General features: G+C 37.6%; 1 protein-coding gene across 1 annotated transcript in view; it reads right to left on the reverse strand.

Annotated features, from left to right (window-relative positions):
• The window catches only part of slc27a6 (solute carrier family 27 member 6), a 28,662-nt gene that overhangs the window by 9,064 nt on the left and 2,647 nt on the right, over positions 1 to 16,951 (reverse strand). The window contains exons 3-5 of the mRNA XM_051105370.1: positions 9,093 to 9,251; positions 6,209 to 6,333; positions 3,403 to 3,597 (exon numbers count right to left, since the gene is read on the reverse strand). Of these exons, the coding sequence (XP_050961327.1) occupies positions 3,403 to 3,597; positions 6,209 to 6,333; positions 9,093 to 9,251 (479 nt within the window). The remainder of the gene's footprint in view (positions 1 to 3,402; positions 3,598 to 6,208; positions 6,334 to 9,092; positions 9,252 to 16,951) is intronic.

Raw genomic sequence — 16,951 nt, forward strand, 5'->3', positions numbered from 1 at the left:
GCAGAGTTCAGCTCCAACATTAATCAAACTCACCTGCCAGCAACTCTCTAGTAGTGATTTTACGTTCAACACGAAAGCTCCAACACAGAAGCTTGATTCGTTTTGAGAAAAGCACGTGATCTATGACACCCGAAGCTTCATTCACCTGAAAACCATGTGACTGCTTCAGTATCTGGTTCAAACAAAGTGAACCTCAGTGCCGTTTCCTTAACATTAAAATCCATTTTAATGTTTAAGCATTGTTTTTTTGTGTGTGCGTGTTGTTTTTTTAAAGGAACTCTTAGCAAGAATCATCTCCACTGACAACCGTTAAAAAAAACCCCAAAAAACGCCGTCTGGTCTCCTTCTCTGCACCACAGCGTTAACATTAAGGCCATTTCACACTAAGCGATGCCAAAAAAGCATGAGAAGTGAATCCAATAATCCCCAACAAGCAATGCTTTCACACCGAGGGCGAAACAATTGATCACCTTTTGCTAATTCACGTCTGCACACATGCAGGGTGGTGGTGACCAACAATGCATTTTTCTCAGATATGTATCTCGTGTATGTATTTATCATCTTCCACTAATCAATATACAGCATTAAATTAAAATAAATAAAGTTAGGTTCTACACCAGAAACACATCTATAATGCTTACAAGAATGCATCTTAAAATAGAAATAGATGTACAATTAGCATCAAGCTATATTTAAAAATGTGTGTGATTATTAATGTTTTTTCTTTAAAACCTATTTAAACCATCATGGAGTTCTTGTAATAACTTCTGACTGAGATCTAAAATGGATTTTATTTCTGTAAAAGGCAGACATTCACTCTTTGTATGTTTAATAATGCTACACTTCTTATCATTTCCATAAAACACATACAGAAAATATATTGTCATAATCATGTCTATTTACTTTCATGTTTCATCTATAGAAAAAATGTTTTTTTAATACCTAATGAGAGGAGATATGATCACGTGATTGACAGATCTACAGTGAACGTGCTCTGACTCTCACGTGGAAGAAAACAGAAAACAGACAGTGCTCTTCAGATCACATAAATGAATATAAATTATATTCTGCATTAAAAAAAACATGTGAACATAAACAGATAAGAAGAGCTCAGCATCAACTCTGTTCTCTCTCGGAATACTCTTCTTCTGTGTTTGTTTACACTGGTTTTCGAAAAACTGGTCTCACTAGCACCTCCTTTCCCCATCCAGAGACTCAACCCTATTTAGCTTCAGTGGGCCACCAGTCTTGGGCTACAGGGTGGCACGGCTGTGGCCGTCACATCAAGTGTAAATTGAGTTGCTGGTTGCATTTGTTTATGATTGTTATTAGCTTGTAATTGTTGTCACTGTTTTTGGGACTTCCTGTTACATTAGAGTTTACTGACATGAGAAAATATCTGTGTGACTGTTAATATATAATATGAAATCTATGCTAATAATAGCTATTTGTTATTGTACTATTAGTATCATTAAAACTGTGTTTAATGTGCTATGCAAAGGAAACACTACGCTGATGAATGACGATGCCGTTTTCACCAGGGTCATATCACGACTCGTGTGCGTGCGGGTCTATCACTTTGCAAATCAGTTTTGATATGGGATGTAGTTTTCAATGAAGGGTAATTACTCATTTCTAAAAATCTCAAATGTGCATAGTGTCGCAAGTGTTGGTTACTGGCTACGCAGTGACGTGGATGTGAAATATCTAGACATTCATAATAATAAAAACAATTAGTATTATTATTTTTCAGTCATGGTTTGTGTTAATATGCAAAGACGAAAAACAATAATTCTGTTTCGAGAAATAAAACCCCCATCAAATATAAATGAAGAGTATTTAAAAGGAACATAGCCCAAATACAATTCATATTTAACTTGAAATAAATGTTTATGACACCATTTACAAGACACAACTTTAAAACCATAAAACGGTAAATAAACAGCGATTCTTCTTCACCGCCTCTAACGCGTTACAGAATGCTTCGCCTGGCCCGAATCCAGTGGACTTTTCTCAATTTCAAGCGGGCACTGCTCATAAGAGTGATTTACTAGTGGGATTCCAACATCAACTGATGACTCTACAAGCTCCAAACGACCATCTTAGTCAATATATTCGTTCATCGCCAAGTAAGAGCTGCCCTTCTTGATAAGTTTGATGGTTCTGCTGAAGAAAGTGGCTTTTTTATTTTTCACAACAACTTGAAGCATTTGTTCATGATCAAACCAATATCAACAATGATACTGAGAAAGTTTCACATGAAGGGCTGAGCCCTACGTTGCAAGCAGAACTTGCTCGTGAAGATGAATCCCTTCATTTCTCTCATGTTATTACTTTGGCCATCAAGATTTCTAACGACTCACCCACATTCCAAAGGCCCTGATAGCCTGTCACGTCACATCACTTGCCTGAACTGAAGACACAGAAACATGAAGTGAATGCTAATAAAGATTCTGAAATGTGCTAGTGAGCTCACACTACCATGCCATGACATTCCTCTTTGTCCATGTAAAGGGAAAAAGCTCTAAAATCAGTCTAAATGCAATATGGATCTAGTTTTAATACTTTTTAAATTTTCAAGTACTTTTCGCTTGGAAATCAGAGACTTGTGTTTGCATGTTCTGAAAATCGCCTTTTTTTAAAGGTTAAATAATAAAAGCTACAAAATTAAAAAAAACATGCCGTATGTTTGTGACATACTAACGGCCTACAGCGATATTATTTTGAGAATAATATTTTGGATTTTGCATGTGCTCACATGACTGCTGTGAGCCATATTTCAGCAGGTTTTGTAATCTGAAGCGTCCAAGAATAGCGCAGTGAGGATTACATGTCAATGCTCTTACGAGCATCTGTCCGCTCACGCTGATCATGTATTACGAGAAACACTCAGACTCCATGATTGAGCAACAGGTTGACGATATGCCAAGGGAGCCTGTCTTTTTATATAGAGCCTCGCAGACAGGGAGCATCTCTCTGTAAAGGGTGTCATTACTGGCATTACCTTTAGGGTACAAATGGCTTTTTTAAAACAATTAAGACTATCTATCATCTACTATTACCTATGATTCGATTTGAACTATTTATCTAGTTCCAGAAATCTGTGTTGAACAATCTAAGAGCAATCCAACTAAACAAGAACACCTTAAACACAGCACAGCTGATATTTCTGCTCTGGTACTCACGGTCACTGACCTTCTGCCTCTGACATCAAAGCAAAGAGATGCAAGTAATCAATTCTGGCGCAATCGTGTTTGTTTGGTTGCAGCTCATGTTTGTCAGATATCTGACACTTAGACACACCCCTATATTCTAGTCAAATATTTACTGATCTTTTTGTTGCTGTTTAAACTTGATAACCTGTCCTAACCCTAGGCTGTAATGTTCTTGAGTTGAACTAACCTTGTAAAAGAAATTTGAGCGGCCGACAGCTCCGATCTTGCCAATGTGGTTCATGAAGCACAGGTTTCCTTCAGTGGAGCCGTAGATCTCACACATGCGGATCTCCCCAAAGCGCCGGAGGAACTCTCTCCATACGTCCTGCCGGAGGCCATTCCCGACGCCCATGCGCACCCTGTGATCCTTCTCATTACCTGCCTAATAAATACACACACACACACAGACACACATTATGAGGAATCTTTTCACAATCCGGGCTATCTGCAGGATTTTTAAGATGGAATTTAAGACTTTTTAAGACGTGTACATATAACAATAACACCATGAGTGGGGCAGGGCAATGTCTACGGTAACACAATAAACTGTGAAATGACTGAAAAAAATGACAATTTACAGTTCAGATACAGGTTTTCACAAAAAAGAAAAAAAAAAGAAAAAAAAGTTATAACATATATAAACTTTCCATTTCAGCCTTTAAACCATTTTAAAAATGTAAATGGATGAGTCAAAAGTATTTATTTTAGTGCCTTAATTTGATTAGATTTTTATAATGCATTAGCACAAGGTTCTTGTCGATCCACCAGTTCACATGTACAACTCTGCGTGACTGCAACATATGGGTGGATTTTTCGAATCGGTCTGAACGTAAACAGCAGATGAGCTTATTGAAAATCAATGTCAATCTCTGCAGCAGAAATAAAGGAGGTTTTCCTTGGTAACGCCTGTCATATTTATTTAATGAAATCATAGCCTTTAGGAGTTAAATCGTCACATTAAGCCATTTCGCAATTCTTGTCTTTCTGTCCCCAAATTTAAGACAATCACAATTTAAGAAATCACAATTAAGACTTTCTTGTAGCATTTTATACTGTAGCCTTAAACTTAATACTTTTGAAGACTTTTTAAGCACCCACGGAAACCCTGCAATCACACAACAGGAGCCGGCAAACTGTCACATTCGATCTGTCATGAAGTTTCTTGTACGCTAAAGAGAAATAAAATCGATATCACAATGTTGCATAATGCGACTGTCGCATTGAGATTTTAATAAGTAAGTACACGCTTCACCAGTTTCAGTGCTACAGTGTTTCAGCATCTTAGAACGACTTGGTTCATTTAAAGTAAATCGAGCTGATCTGAGACGCTGATATCCTTGCAAGACTGCCCGGGCCAGTGCGAAAGACACTCGGGACAGCTGACTGGGCCAGTGCTGCGGCATCACGATAGTTTATCATTTGCACAAAAGATATTTCGTTTACAAACACAGAATTCATTTGTCCTTTGCTTCAACTTGAACTACTGAAAATTTTGTCGAATAACTGTCTTGGAGAGTATTCTTGTTTTTCTGGTTGTGTTTCAAGTGAACGTAAACAGCTGAGAAAGAGACTGAATGTGTATCAATACAGTGAATCAGTGCATTCTTTTATAAAGTGACAGCAACCTATACAGTAATTGCTCCTGTCAATTACGGTTAGTCAAACAATAAAAGGCAAAGAGAAAATCTTGACCAAATAACTTTTGTAGATTCATCTATGTTTCATTTATACAGTGAAGAATATGCAGTGTCATTTTACTTTTTTGCTTATTCAGTTTCTGAACCTGAATGCAACTGTTAGACCACAGACATTTAAATCACTGCTTAATTTTATTTGTGTTGCAAAAATATTCCAATTTTGTGCAGCCCTAGTCGAGTGTGTAATTAATATAATAATGAAAAAATCTGTTTGTCCTGTCACAATGCTAGGGTGATCTGGGTGGTTGTCACACGGTTTCTTATGTCCTCGTGTCCCTCCTTCAGTGTAAGTCTGATGAGGTTTTTTCATGCAGTGTTGCATTTCTCAGTAGGACAGTGTGTGTGGGTGAACAATGCGAGCCAGTCAGACCAGCAGAACCTCTCCATTCACAACAGCCCCCCGTCTGTGTGTGCCCTCAGTTAAAGCTCACCACTGACAAACACAACATTTCCTGCACTTGCTCGAAACATGTCCCATTTTGCAAACGGTGTATGTGCAGAGATTCACATGTGGGTGTTCCTGCTGCAGAATGTGTTCTACGTGCTTACGTGCTTGTAAGGGTTTGTGCGTTCGCTCAGCTTGTACACTGGTGTGTCTGTCGTGAGCACATTGATGAATTCGGTGTGACCGTCCGGGCCGCGTTAGAGGACGGGCACAAAGACATCTTTGATAGACTGCGGGGCACGCTGCTGTCCTGACGCACATGAACCGTGAATGAGAAACATTAACAAAAGAGCCGTCTGTCAGTTAGCCATGAAAACACGACACAACCCCACACAAACCAAAAAGTTCATTTTCATAGATTCACAGAGGCCACGGATTCTTTCATCGCAGAGTTAGTCTGCGTGACCAGAGACACACTCCGATCCTTCCGGAGTCCCAGATTGTTTGGTAAAGTATTGAGGCGAGCCACATGTCCAAGACATTTTTGTGGAGTTAACAGTACCGTGGCTTGTTAAAGCATTTATGACTTCAAACTGAAGGACGCGAACCCAGACATCATCAAACGTCATTTATACAAGTAATGCTATAAAAAAGGGTGTTCAAAAATGAAATTTCTATCATGATTTACTCACCTACATGTTATTTTAAACCTGTATGACTCTCTGTCTGCAGTGAAACACATTGAAAAAATTCAACAGGGCTGAAATAATGCCGTGCTTTAGAACCAATAAATGAGTACTGGTCTGAAACATACCCTGAATCACATTTTAATAATTAACTAATGAAAAGTGCACTACTACAAAAACAACTTGACAAAAGCAGTGAATTGTGGAGAGCAGGCGGTAACGTACCATAGGCTGATTGCACAGATATCGGCACACCTCTCCTATATACTGAAATATGGTGACGTCGTGTTTCCTGCAGTCATGCCAAAACTGAGAGGCTGAAAACTTCTTCTTTAGGACACAGGTGGCACCTAAATGACAATACCAAAGAGACACACATGAAACTAACCTTTCTACGCAAATAAGTACAAACATTCAATCTGATATAGTCTATTAAGGCTGGTGTTGGCCATGAACGCTATACGGGCATGTTCCATTGCAACTGCAGCTCATTAACATCTTTAATGCTTATGGTGTAAAGGGCAGCAAACAAAATTTGTTTGTTCAGGTTTGTTGAGTGGAAAGAATTCAGCAGCATTAGACAGCTCTTGCACTAAAAGCAGTTGTAAAAATCATCTCAATTCAAAAGCTGAACTAATTATTTCCATGCTAATGTAAAACTTGTAAAAATTCCAAGGTAAAAAGTAAATAACCTGTCTGTATTAAGCAATAACACATGTACGCTTGAACCAGACTGATCAATGGTCTCTAGAACATGGGTTCAGTGTTTGGCTGGTTGCTTTTGTAAACACTTGGCAAATGCTCAATCAGAAGAAAAGTGGTCATAAGTAAAAAATCACAAGGAAAGTGGTCTATATGGCATAAATCTTTAAATCCAGAACACACTCTTAGAACATTTACTGCCTTTATTTTGCAACAGAAGCACACACTTAAAAAAAAAAAAAAAAAAAAAAAAAAAAAAAAAAAAAACTGAATTAATAGAGTGTCAGAACAGTATTTTCCCCATTCATTTTTTCCCATAAGCATTTAAACAAAGTCTTCGTTAAAGTGCTATACGCCATGAACCAAGCCAACCAGCTATGACAAGAATCACAAAATCACACATTTTTATTTGAAGCAAAAAAAGAAGGACAAAAAGACAAAGGTCTGCATACACAACAGTTTTGGTGAGGGAAAGAACTACATTCCCATGAAGCACTCTGAATGACAATCAAATTAAAAATATTGGGGAAATATAGAGCTATTCATTTAAAGCCGTTTACTGTATCTACAGAAATATTATATTTTAATTTTACAGCAAATTACGCACATACAGGTATGTACAAATATGTAAGTATTTTGTGAGCATGAAAGACTCAATTACGTCAATTACATAAGTGGTTCACGGGAAGGGGCGGAGCTATGCTATAGCTATGCCACTCTCTGATTGGTGGAGTTTTCTGTACATCATCATGGGTAAGTGTCATGAATCTGGCCGGTGACATTCGGTCCACTCACCACCAGATGTCACTCTCGCACTTTCACATCACACAGACTGTTGCACTACACCCCGGACTACGTCTCCCATCACCCATCGCGCTGATTGCGCCGGCACCTGTAGCCAATCAGACGTGCTATATAAGCCCCGGACTTCCCCCTGTTACTCAGCGAGTATTGTGGAGTTGTATTGTGGAGTAAGGTATTCGTTGCGTTTAGCGCTCCCCTAGTGCTAGCAACCTTTGTTCCCTAGTTCCCTAGTTTAATAGTTCCCGAGTTTAGCTTTCTCGCCTGGTCTTCTTGTCTTGTCTGTCTCGCTGCCTGCCTTGTGGATATCTCGCCTGTCTCTTTGGATTACCCGTTTCCCGTGGCCCCTTCGGATTACGTTCGCCACTGCTCGACCCTCGCCTGCTTCATGGACTATTCTTGTGTCTCGCTCCAACATACCTGTTTGCTATTGTTTGACCCTGCCTGTTTGACCATGTCTTTGTCTCGCCCTTCGAACTTCAAAGTTTTGCATTTGGATCCGCTCGCCTCTCGTCTCCCTTTCCACGTTACAGTAACATGCTGTTAAACATGATTATTTGAAACAAATAATGCAAACTGATTTCTTCAGCAGAAGCATATACCAGGGATGTCCAAACCTGTTCCTGGAGGGACACTGTCCTGCCAAGTTTAGCTCTAGCCCAAAATGAAACACACCCAACACAGCTAATCAGACTCACCAGAAGCTTGCAGTGGCTGAAGCACAATTCTGCAGGACGCTCGCCGCCCAGGAGCAGGTCTGGACACCCCTGGCATATACCAACGATTAACAACTCCAAGCTCACAACAGCTCTGTCTTTAATGGTTTATAAGTTACCATTAAAAATACATTTCTCTACAAAGAAAAGGAGCGGTGGTTTTACTTCCGAAACCCAAATGTTGTGTTCTAGTAACTTGACTCAGTGGCTGTTATTATTGTAATTCTATAGTAATTGTAAACGTAAACAAATGCAAAATGGAGTAAAGAAACTTGAAGGGAAGCTTCAATTCAAAATTAACATTCTGTCATCATTTACTCTCCTTCAAGTTGTTCCAAACCTGCATGACTTTCTTTCTTCCTCTTGAACACAAAACAAAATACTGGAATGTTCAATGAATGCTGGTGTCAAAACAACACTGGACTCCACTGACTTTCATTTTTTATGGACAAAAACACTGTTTTTCCAAATCATCTTTTGTAAAATTCATGCATCTTTGGAACAACTTAAGAGAGAGTTAATGTTCAACCGGATTATCACCTTTACTTTAACCTCTTTTATTTATTATGATTATTATTGTTGCTATTTATGAATGTATTTATTTTTATTTGTATTATTTTATTTATTTATTTATTAGGGTATTTTTCCCCTCTTTTTTAATGCCCATTTAAGTGTTCTGTCTAGTGAGGGTGGGACTGGGGTGGAAGGGTGGTTAGAAAAGAATGTTTGAACTGATTGAACTGATGCTCTAAATTGTTGATGTGAAAATAATCAGTATATGATGAAATGCATTCTCATTAATGAGCACAAGAAAACACACAAAATTGCAGCATCTGTAGTAATAATGTATCTACAGGCTGCTCATTAGAAGGTTTGATTAAGAGAATTACCCAGTTCAATGGTCCCTCCAATGCCTACAAGTGAAGCAGCACTATGATACAGAGGAAGCGGCGTGTAGATGACATCATTTCCTGTGGCACAGTACGCCCAAAACCCCCCTGCTGCCTTCAGGGACTGCAGATGCGTGATGACTGCAGCTTTGGGGAGTCCTGCAACAGCGACACACAATAAAGACAAAAACAATCAGCTTCCCGCAGTCACACAATCCACACTGTAAAAGACACGCTTCTTTACACATCTTCGTCAACACGTGAGATCAAGCGACGATCACAGTGACCGTTCTCATACTGCGATGCTCACAGTGTGAGTAATATATATTATATATGAGCCCAGCGTGAATTCAAAATGCTGAGCGGGTCAAGAGGAGGTAGGGAGAACATTCTACTTCCTGTCTCTCAACACTGGAAACACACATTGTCCTGCAGAACCATTTTATGCTGAAACGGTATATCTCAACAGGTACTTGATATCCTTCTTAATGTAAAAGTTACATAGAAAAAAAGTTGTTTCTTCCAATCATGCCCTTTTTCCTTTAAGAACTACAGTAAGTGTGACCAGCTTTGTCCAGCTGAGGACAGTCCTCTCCACTTCTCCACTAACAGTGAGTGACTGAGATACTGAAAATATGATCCATATTGTTAAAAAGTTGTCAAATGTTCTCACCTGTGTTTATGCATCAACATGCCCAGCCACCAAAACATTAAACATATTACACCAAAATATGCACATAATGATGAAAGTAAACACATCACAGAGGACTGTGAAGATATTTCTGGAATAATATATTCAAGGAATAATTAGTGCTGTCAATCAATTAAAAAATAGCTAATCAATCACACTTTTTAATCTGAAATTAATTGTGATTAATCTTAATTTTAGCTATAAATTTTAACATTTATTAGTCTTAAAAAAATATATATATATATATATATCAACTTCTATCTTCACATAAACCCACTGTTTACCTGTCCCCTTCAGCGAATAGGAAATATACAAAAATAGAATGAAGTTATCAAACACTAAATACTAAATTATATATAGATGAATTCTTGAAGCTACAAAAGTTTAATTATTTTTTGTTATTCTTTGATTTACTTTTGTTCTTTGACCAGTGTGATCACTCTACGCTGGTCCCTGGAGGGTACGATTGCACTGGTGTAATTAGAAAGTTCAGTGCATCACGTGATCTGCTGAATTCAAAATCCTACAGTAAATCCCACAGCGCACACTAACATGGTGGCTCCCGTAACCCGGTTTAGATCAACTAACACAGTCATTGTAAAAGTGTTCTAACTACCAAAAACATTGGGCCCGACCATGCACCCGGCGCAATGCGGCACCAGGCGCGACGCAAGTGTTTATTGGTAGTTTCAGCCCAACGCAGTTATCATTTTCATTTTTTTTTTTTTTTTTTTTTTAAGAGCATGTTATAATAATATGCACCTATAGGCAGGTGCACAATGCACATACACTGTTTATTACACACACGGGGACGCACAGCAATTTATAATATCACTTAAAATGCAACTAAGATCTACACTGCTATTATTACTATGCTATATATGTTAACTGAGCCAGTGGCATTTGAAACTTGCGTATATTTGGGTCCAGTGAATGACTGAAATACACTAACAAGTTAATCCCTAATGTTCATGAAATGAAAGTTAATCTCATGATGAGTACACACAGCTACACAATGTAATTTTTCCTGTACCAATTATGTAAATGTACAAATGACTAAATGACATTTCTCCAAAATGTTTATATTACATTTACTTTTTAAAAAACTGAAATTCATGTACCTTGTGAGACACCAGCTGCAACTGATGGTCATTAATATCTGTTTCTCAATTTTGCACATACAACAGTTTGTTCCATAAACATTTTCACAACCTATTTTAATATTTTACACCTATTTACTTTTGCATCAAACATTAGCATAAATGAAAACACTGACTGTAAAAGGATAAAACTAATAACTAGTTCTGATTATTTTAAAGATTTGTTTTATTTTTTAATAAATGCAAAAAATTCGCAAAAATATAGGCCAACTGTATGCGCTGCTTAGAGACAGATAATGATTTATGCTATGCAACACATTTCACAAAACCGATAGCCTAAATATTATTTAAAACACAGGGAAATGCAAACCGATCTTTTAATAAATGCAGACCTACCGTAATGAAATTTTGTTAAAGTGTACAGTTAAATAATGTTACAAAATAAAATTAATAAAGCATACATTGCGTCCATTAAGCAGAAATCTCTGATCGTCTGGTTTGACAGTTGCAAACCAATAGCAGTCAGAACACGATCAACTTTCCTTAAATGTACAGTATTGCACATTTGATGGGTTTGTGTGTGAATGAAGAGATCCCTGTGGATTATTAAGTTACATATGACACTGAAGCTTTGATGTGCATATTGCACAAGCGACACCATTTCTAGTGAAGCCCTGTATCGGGGCATGTATTGGTTTCCCAGAGTCATGTGATCGACAACAAATGAAGCCTCACTTTCTGTCCAATCACGTGCGCGTTTCACTTTGCGTGTTAGATTCGAGTCCCAAGATCTACTTTACAAGTTAAATTTAAGAAGAATATTGATGTTAATTGCTCTTTTTACTTTTTGCACTTGGAAAATACCCCACAACTTCTGGCATTGTAGTTATGTTAAAAAGTTATGGTATGATGCCTCTGTTTATGAAAAAGTACTCTTGATTTTAACCTGCATTTTGAAAAGTTTTTGAGTTTTTAAATTATGATAATGTGAATAACGAAGCTTTTGCTATTAGTCTATTTATTAAGGTTATTTACACATTCATAAGTGCACATTTTTTAACAAAAACCCTGTTTCACAGTGTTTTAAAAAGAAATGGAAAATATTTTGTTTGTGTCTTCAAAATCTGTGAGTAATGTAAAGGTCATGCATGTCTATGATTGTAATTTTTCTTTTCTTTTCTCCCAACCCCCGCATTTACACATAAACATAAACACAACTTCAGAAGGATTTTGTAATAATTAAAATTCAGTGTGTGACCAACTTGCAGAACCTGATTTGACCAAGTACGACATGTTCCTGGATCAACATCTTTGTTGACCCTGGAACAACATTGGGATTAACCAATCAGATTTTAAAAAAAACAGTTTATAGTTTTTGTAGGCTTACAATCAGTGTTTGGTGCTTGTACATCAGTGTCATTCATCTATTATTTCCTCTGATCTTAGGGATTTACTCATGGGTAAGGTTAGGTTTAGGTGTAGGGATATGGTCAAGACACATCTAACTCAGCAAAATCAGGACGTGCGTGACAACTTACTGAAAAAAACTAAACAAGGAACTAGTCATTTTTGGAGTAGAAACATTAAAAGTAAAGCATGAAGCTTTACTATGTACTATTGCTTGTACTATGTAACAGCATTCATTGTTTTTTAAACAGATTTTCTCATATTTTCTTCTCTTTGTTGTAGTTGCGATCTTTGAAGTAGATTCATCTACTTTACGTTTGCCTGGCACTTGTTGTCTTTTCAAAAACTTGTCCATGCTTAGAGCAGAACTACTATGCGTCATTCATTCATAATTTTACTTGGCTAACGGCAATTCTCATTTCTGATATCAATTTCACCATCTAGTGGTCTGTTATTTTTTACGACAAAAATTGCTACAACTGATAACAGACAGCTGCAGCGGGTACTGCACAAGTGACACAATTTCTAGTGAAGCCCTGTATCGGGGCGTGTATTGGTTTCCCAGAGTCATGTGATCGACAACAAATGAAGCCTCACTTTCTGTCCAATCACGTGCGCGTTTCACTTTGCGTGTCAGATTCGAGTCCCAAGATCTACTTTACAAGTTAAATTTGTTGTCTTGAGGTAATAAAATATGATGATGTAAAATTATTTACATATGTGGCAAGTAGCCGTATAATAAGCAAGATAATTTCACAGTGGGAACCACTGGATTAGACTAACCAAATTTGGTGTTGATCTGAATAAATCTCTAGTAGAAGTTCATTTAAGTACGACACCTGGAAATGGCAAAAATAACACAAAATTTGCTGAGAAAATTAAAAATAACTGACTTCTTGTTGGGTTTCGGTTTTTGCTCCAAGAGACTTTTTTGTAGGTATTGGTGTGTTACATGTGTTTACCAATTTTCATACATGTACGTGAAAAACGTAAAGGAAGGGGCACTTTACTGAATGTGAATAGGTGGCGCTGAGATGAACAACAACACATGACAAATTGCACAGTGTCATTATTTACTGAACAAAATAAAGCCAAACTGGAAAAGCCAAGTATGACAAAGTTAGGACACCCTTACTGTTAACACTGTAATTAAGAGGGTAAATAACAGTCAAGCACTGCTAATCAAATACCTTTGATTAAATGATCATCGGCAAGTCTAAGCGCCTCTATAAAAGCATAAGCTTTGGCAGTTTGCTGGTCTGGAGCCTTCAGGTGTGTGTTAACACAATGCCAAGGAGGTAAGACATCAGCAATCATCTTAGAGAAGCAATTGTTGCTGCCATCAATCTGAGAAGAGTAATACGGCCATTTCCAAACAATTTGAAGTTTATTCACAAGTGGAAGACATTTAAAACAGACACCTCTCCTCCACGTCCCAGAAAATTCACCCCAATATCAGACCATGTAAAGCTCAGAGAAAAGGCAGACAACCCAAGAACTACACCTCAGACTCTACAGGCCTCAGTTAACATGTTAAATGATAAAGTTCATGACAATATCATTAGAAAAATATGGGACAAAAATGGCATGCTTGGAAGACTTGGCAGAAAAAGGCCTCTTCTATCTAAACAAACAAACAAACAAAAAACACAAAAAACATTGCAGCACAGTTTAGGTCTGCAAAGTTGCATCTGAACAAAACACAAGTCTTCTAGAATAATGTCCTTCGAACAGACGAAGTGGAGATGTCTAGTCATGTGATGCCCTTGCCCTCTTGTATTCCTGCTGTTGGTTCCCTTGTTCAATGTGTCATGATCTGATTGGTTGTCCAAGACATGTGTCTTGTTTCTCATTGGTTGGTTCTTGTCATGTGACTCTCTTTGTTTGGTATGTATAGCCCTCATGTAGTCATTGTTCCGTATTGTGTATTGATGTTGTAATCTGCTGTTGGTGAGTTTGTAAAGTCTGTTTCAAGTCAAGTCTGTTTATGTCAAGTTAAGCCACTGTCAAGTCAAGTCAAATCAAGTGTTTATTTGTTTGTATTATGGATTTTACACTGTTCAATAAAACAGCACTTTGGTTCATCAACAACTCTCCGCCGTCAGTGGACTAATTATTTTTATGGCTTATTATAACACACTAACACATCTCTGTAATTCAAATCCATTAAAGGATCGTTAGGCTGCATTAATTAGGTCAACCGGAACCGGAAACACTTCCTAAATCCTGATGTACCTAATGTACATGCTACATCTTTAAAAGGATTCCATCTATACTAATATTAGTCTGTTTTGTGCTAATTCCGAGGTCACCGTAGACACCAGATCCAGTCTGTATCCAGATCAGATGGTGGATCAGCACCTAGAGACGACCTCTACAGCCCTGACGTCGACTAGATGAGCCAAAGACAGCGAAGAGCTCACCTAGATGCCCATCGGGACAAAACCACAGGAACCAGATGAGTGCTCCATCTGATTTTGTTGCAGCCTGGAATTAAACTACTGGTTTCGTCTGGCCAGAGGAGCACGGAGAACCATTTTGACACGCTATTTCCCTATTAATACCGTAAAGCTGCTTCTACACAGTCTGACACAAGCTATATAAATAATGGTAAGAAAATAATAATAAGAAAATTAAAGAGAAAAGAAGGTTAAACAAACATAACATTGATAAATAATATTAAAAACATTAACAATATTAATAACAAAACAATATTAAAAACTACAATACATAAAAAGAAAGAAAACATAACTTTTCTAATGTATTGAGTGTTGGAATTTGGTTGTTCGTTCTGAAATTGCTTGATTGATTGGTCAATTAAGTTCATGATATGTAACACCTGTTTTCCCTGGAACAGATGAACGTATATATGGTACATTTTGTGTGACATTGGTTTGTATGTGTCACCGCAGTTCTGACTTGAAATGTCAATTGAGTGATGCCATAACTTAAAATGTACCATCTGCACTACACCTGAACCTTCCTCATAGTATAACCTGGGGTTGCACGATTAATCGAACGCGATTTCCAAGCGCATTTTGTCAATAAAGCCGGTCCTGTAATCAGCAGTAAATCTCCATCACCTGCTTTCAGATGAAGCAGCAATTACTACACCGAGCCATAGTTCACTGATAGGTTAGGCAAAAAATCGTAGACGATACTATTGCACGATTACAGAATCGAAAGAAATCGTTCGCGATAATGACAGCTGTTTGCGTAGCTTCTCAGTGAACTACGGTTCTGTGTAGGTAGTACATCTAAAAGCATGTGAAAATACCACCTTTAATAACATGTTTTTACTCCAAACTCACTTCATGACGTCAGTCCAGTGTTTAAAATAAATCCTTCTGTGAGATGATGTGGCATTTTGCACAGAATAAGGCACACAACATATTTCATAGTATTCTAAGCAAAATAAAGGCACTGTATTATAAATATACTTTATTAGAATGAAAATGATAATAAGAATTGAGATAAACCATATATTGTTGTAGCTGTGTGTTTATTAGTCACGTTGAATCAATGAATACAGTTAAATCTGTTTATTCAGCTGCAGCGATCGTGATTTCATGGGTGTCTTCTTCGGGCGTATTTGGCGTTTCCGTGCGAGAGCACCTCTGGCCTTGAAGATTTACTGCTGATCACAGAACCGTACTTCACTGAAAGTCATTGTTAAATTTTGCTTTATCGTGCAGCCCTAGTATGAACAAAAGTGAATATTTCGTAAAAACGCAATCGCAAGCACAGCTCTTTAACTTGTTTTGCGATCTCTCATCTTTCGGCTTTCATCGTGAGTCACGTTTTTCACAGCATTCATACTCAAGGATTACGCAAGTCTAATTCCGTGCTGGCTGAGCTACCGAGCAAGCTTGTTACACCTGGAAAGCGAAACATATAGAGCTGTAATCATACCTGTGTACAAAAATGATTACGAGTGCTTGCTGTTTTACCGCCTCTAGAGGAAACTGCAGTGATGTATGTTATTGGTATGTATTTCGCGTCTCGTGAAAACGTTTCACAGATACGTTTTCATCATGAGACCAGATTGGATGTACTAGAACAAACCTCACTGGTTCTCACACTTCACGCACACACATTTCTTCAAATTTCCGTTTAAATGGAGGCTGAGCAAACACTTTTGAGTGTCTTCTTTCCTCGTAATGGTGATTGACAAACCCACTTAAAAATATATATCGCCACCTACTGCACGACACCAGCATGACAGGTGAAATAAACTAAGGATAGGGTTTAGAAGAGGCAAAAAAAAAAAAAACGCTCAATCTTTCTTTCACAAACCGCAGTTTGGGAAACCCTGATGTAATGTAATGTTTAATACACTAAAAAGATAAAAAAGAACAGAATATATTTCCTTTCTTTTTTACATCAATATGGTACACAATAATCCCATTCAAATGTATCTGATAAGTGAGTTCAATCAAAAATGATCAAAAAGTAATCAAAAAGTAGTCAGAATACATTTCCCTTTTAGATCATGTTAGATATGGTGTAGGATTAAGGGATCTGGAAAGTGGTCATGCAGAATAAAGCATTAATGTGCTTTACAAGTACTAATAACCAGCCAATATTCTAGTAGTCTAGTCAAGTCAAGTTTATTTATATGGCGCTTTTAACAATACAAATTGTCTCAAAGCAGCTATAGG

This window comes from Labeo rohita, unplaced genomic scaffold (assembly GCF_022985175.1).
Source record: "Labeo rohita strain BAU-BD-2019 unplaced genomic scaffold, IGBB_LRoh.1.0 scaffold_97, whole genome shotgun sequence".
In the NCBI taxonomy this organism is placed as follows: domain Eukaryota; kingdom Metazoa; phylum Chordata; class Actinopteri; order Cypriniformes; family Cyprinidae; genus Labeo; species Labeo rohita.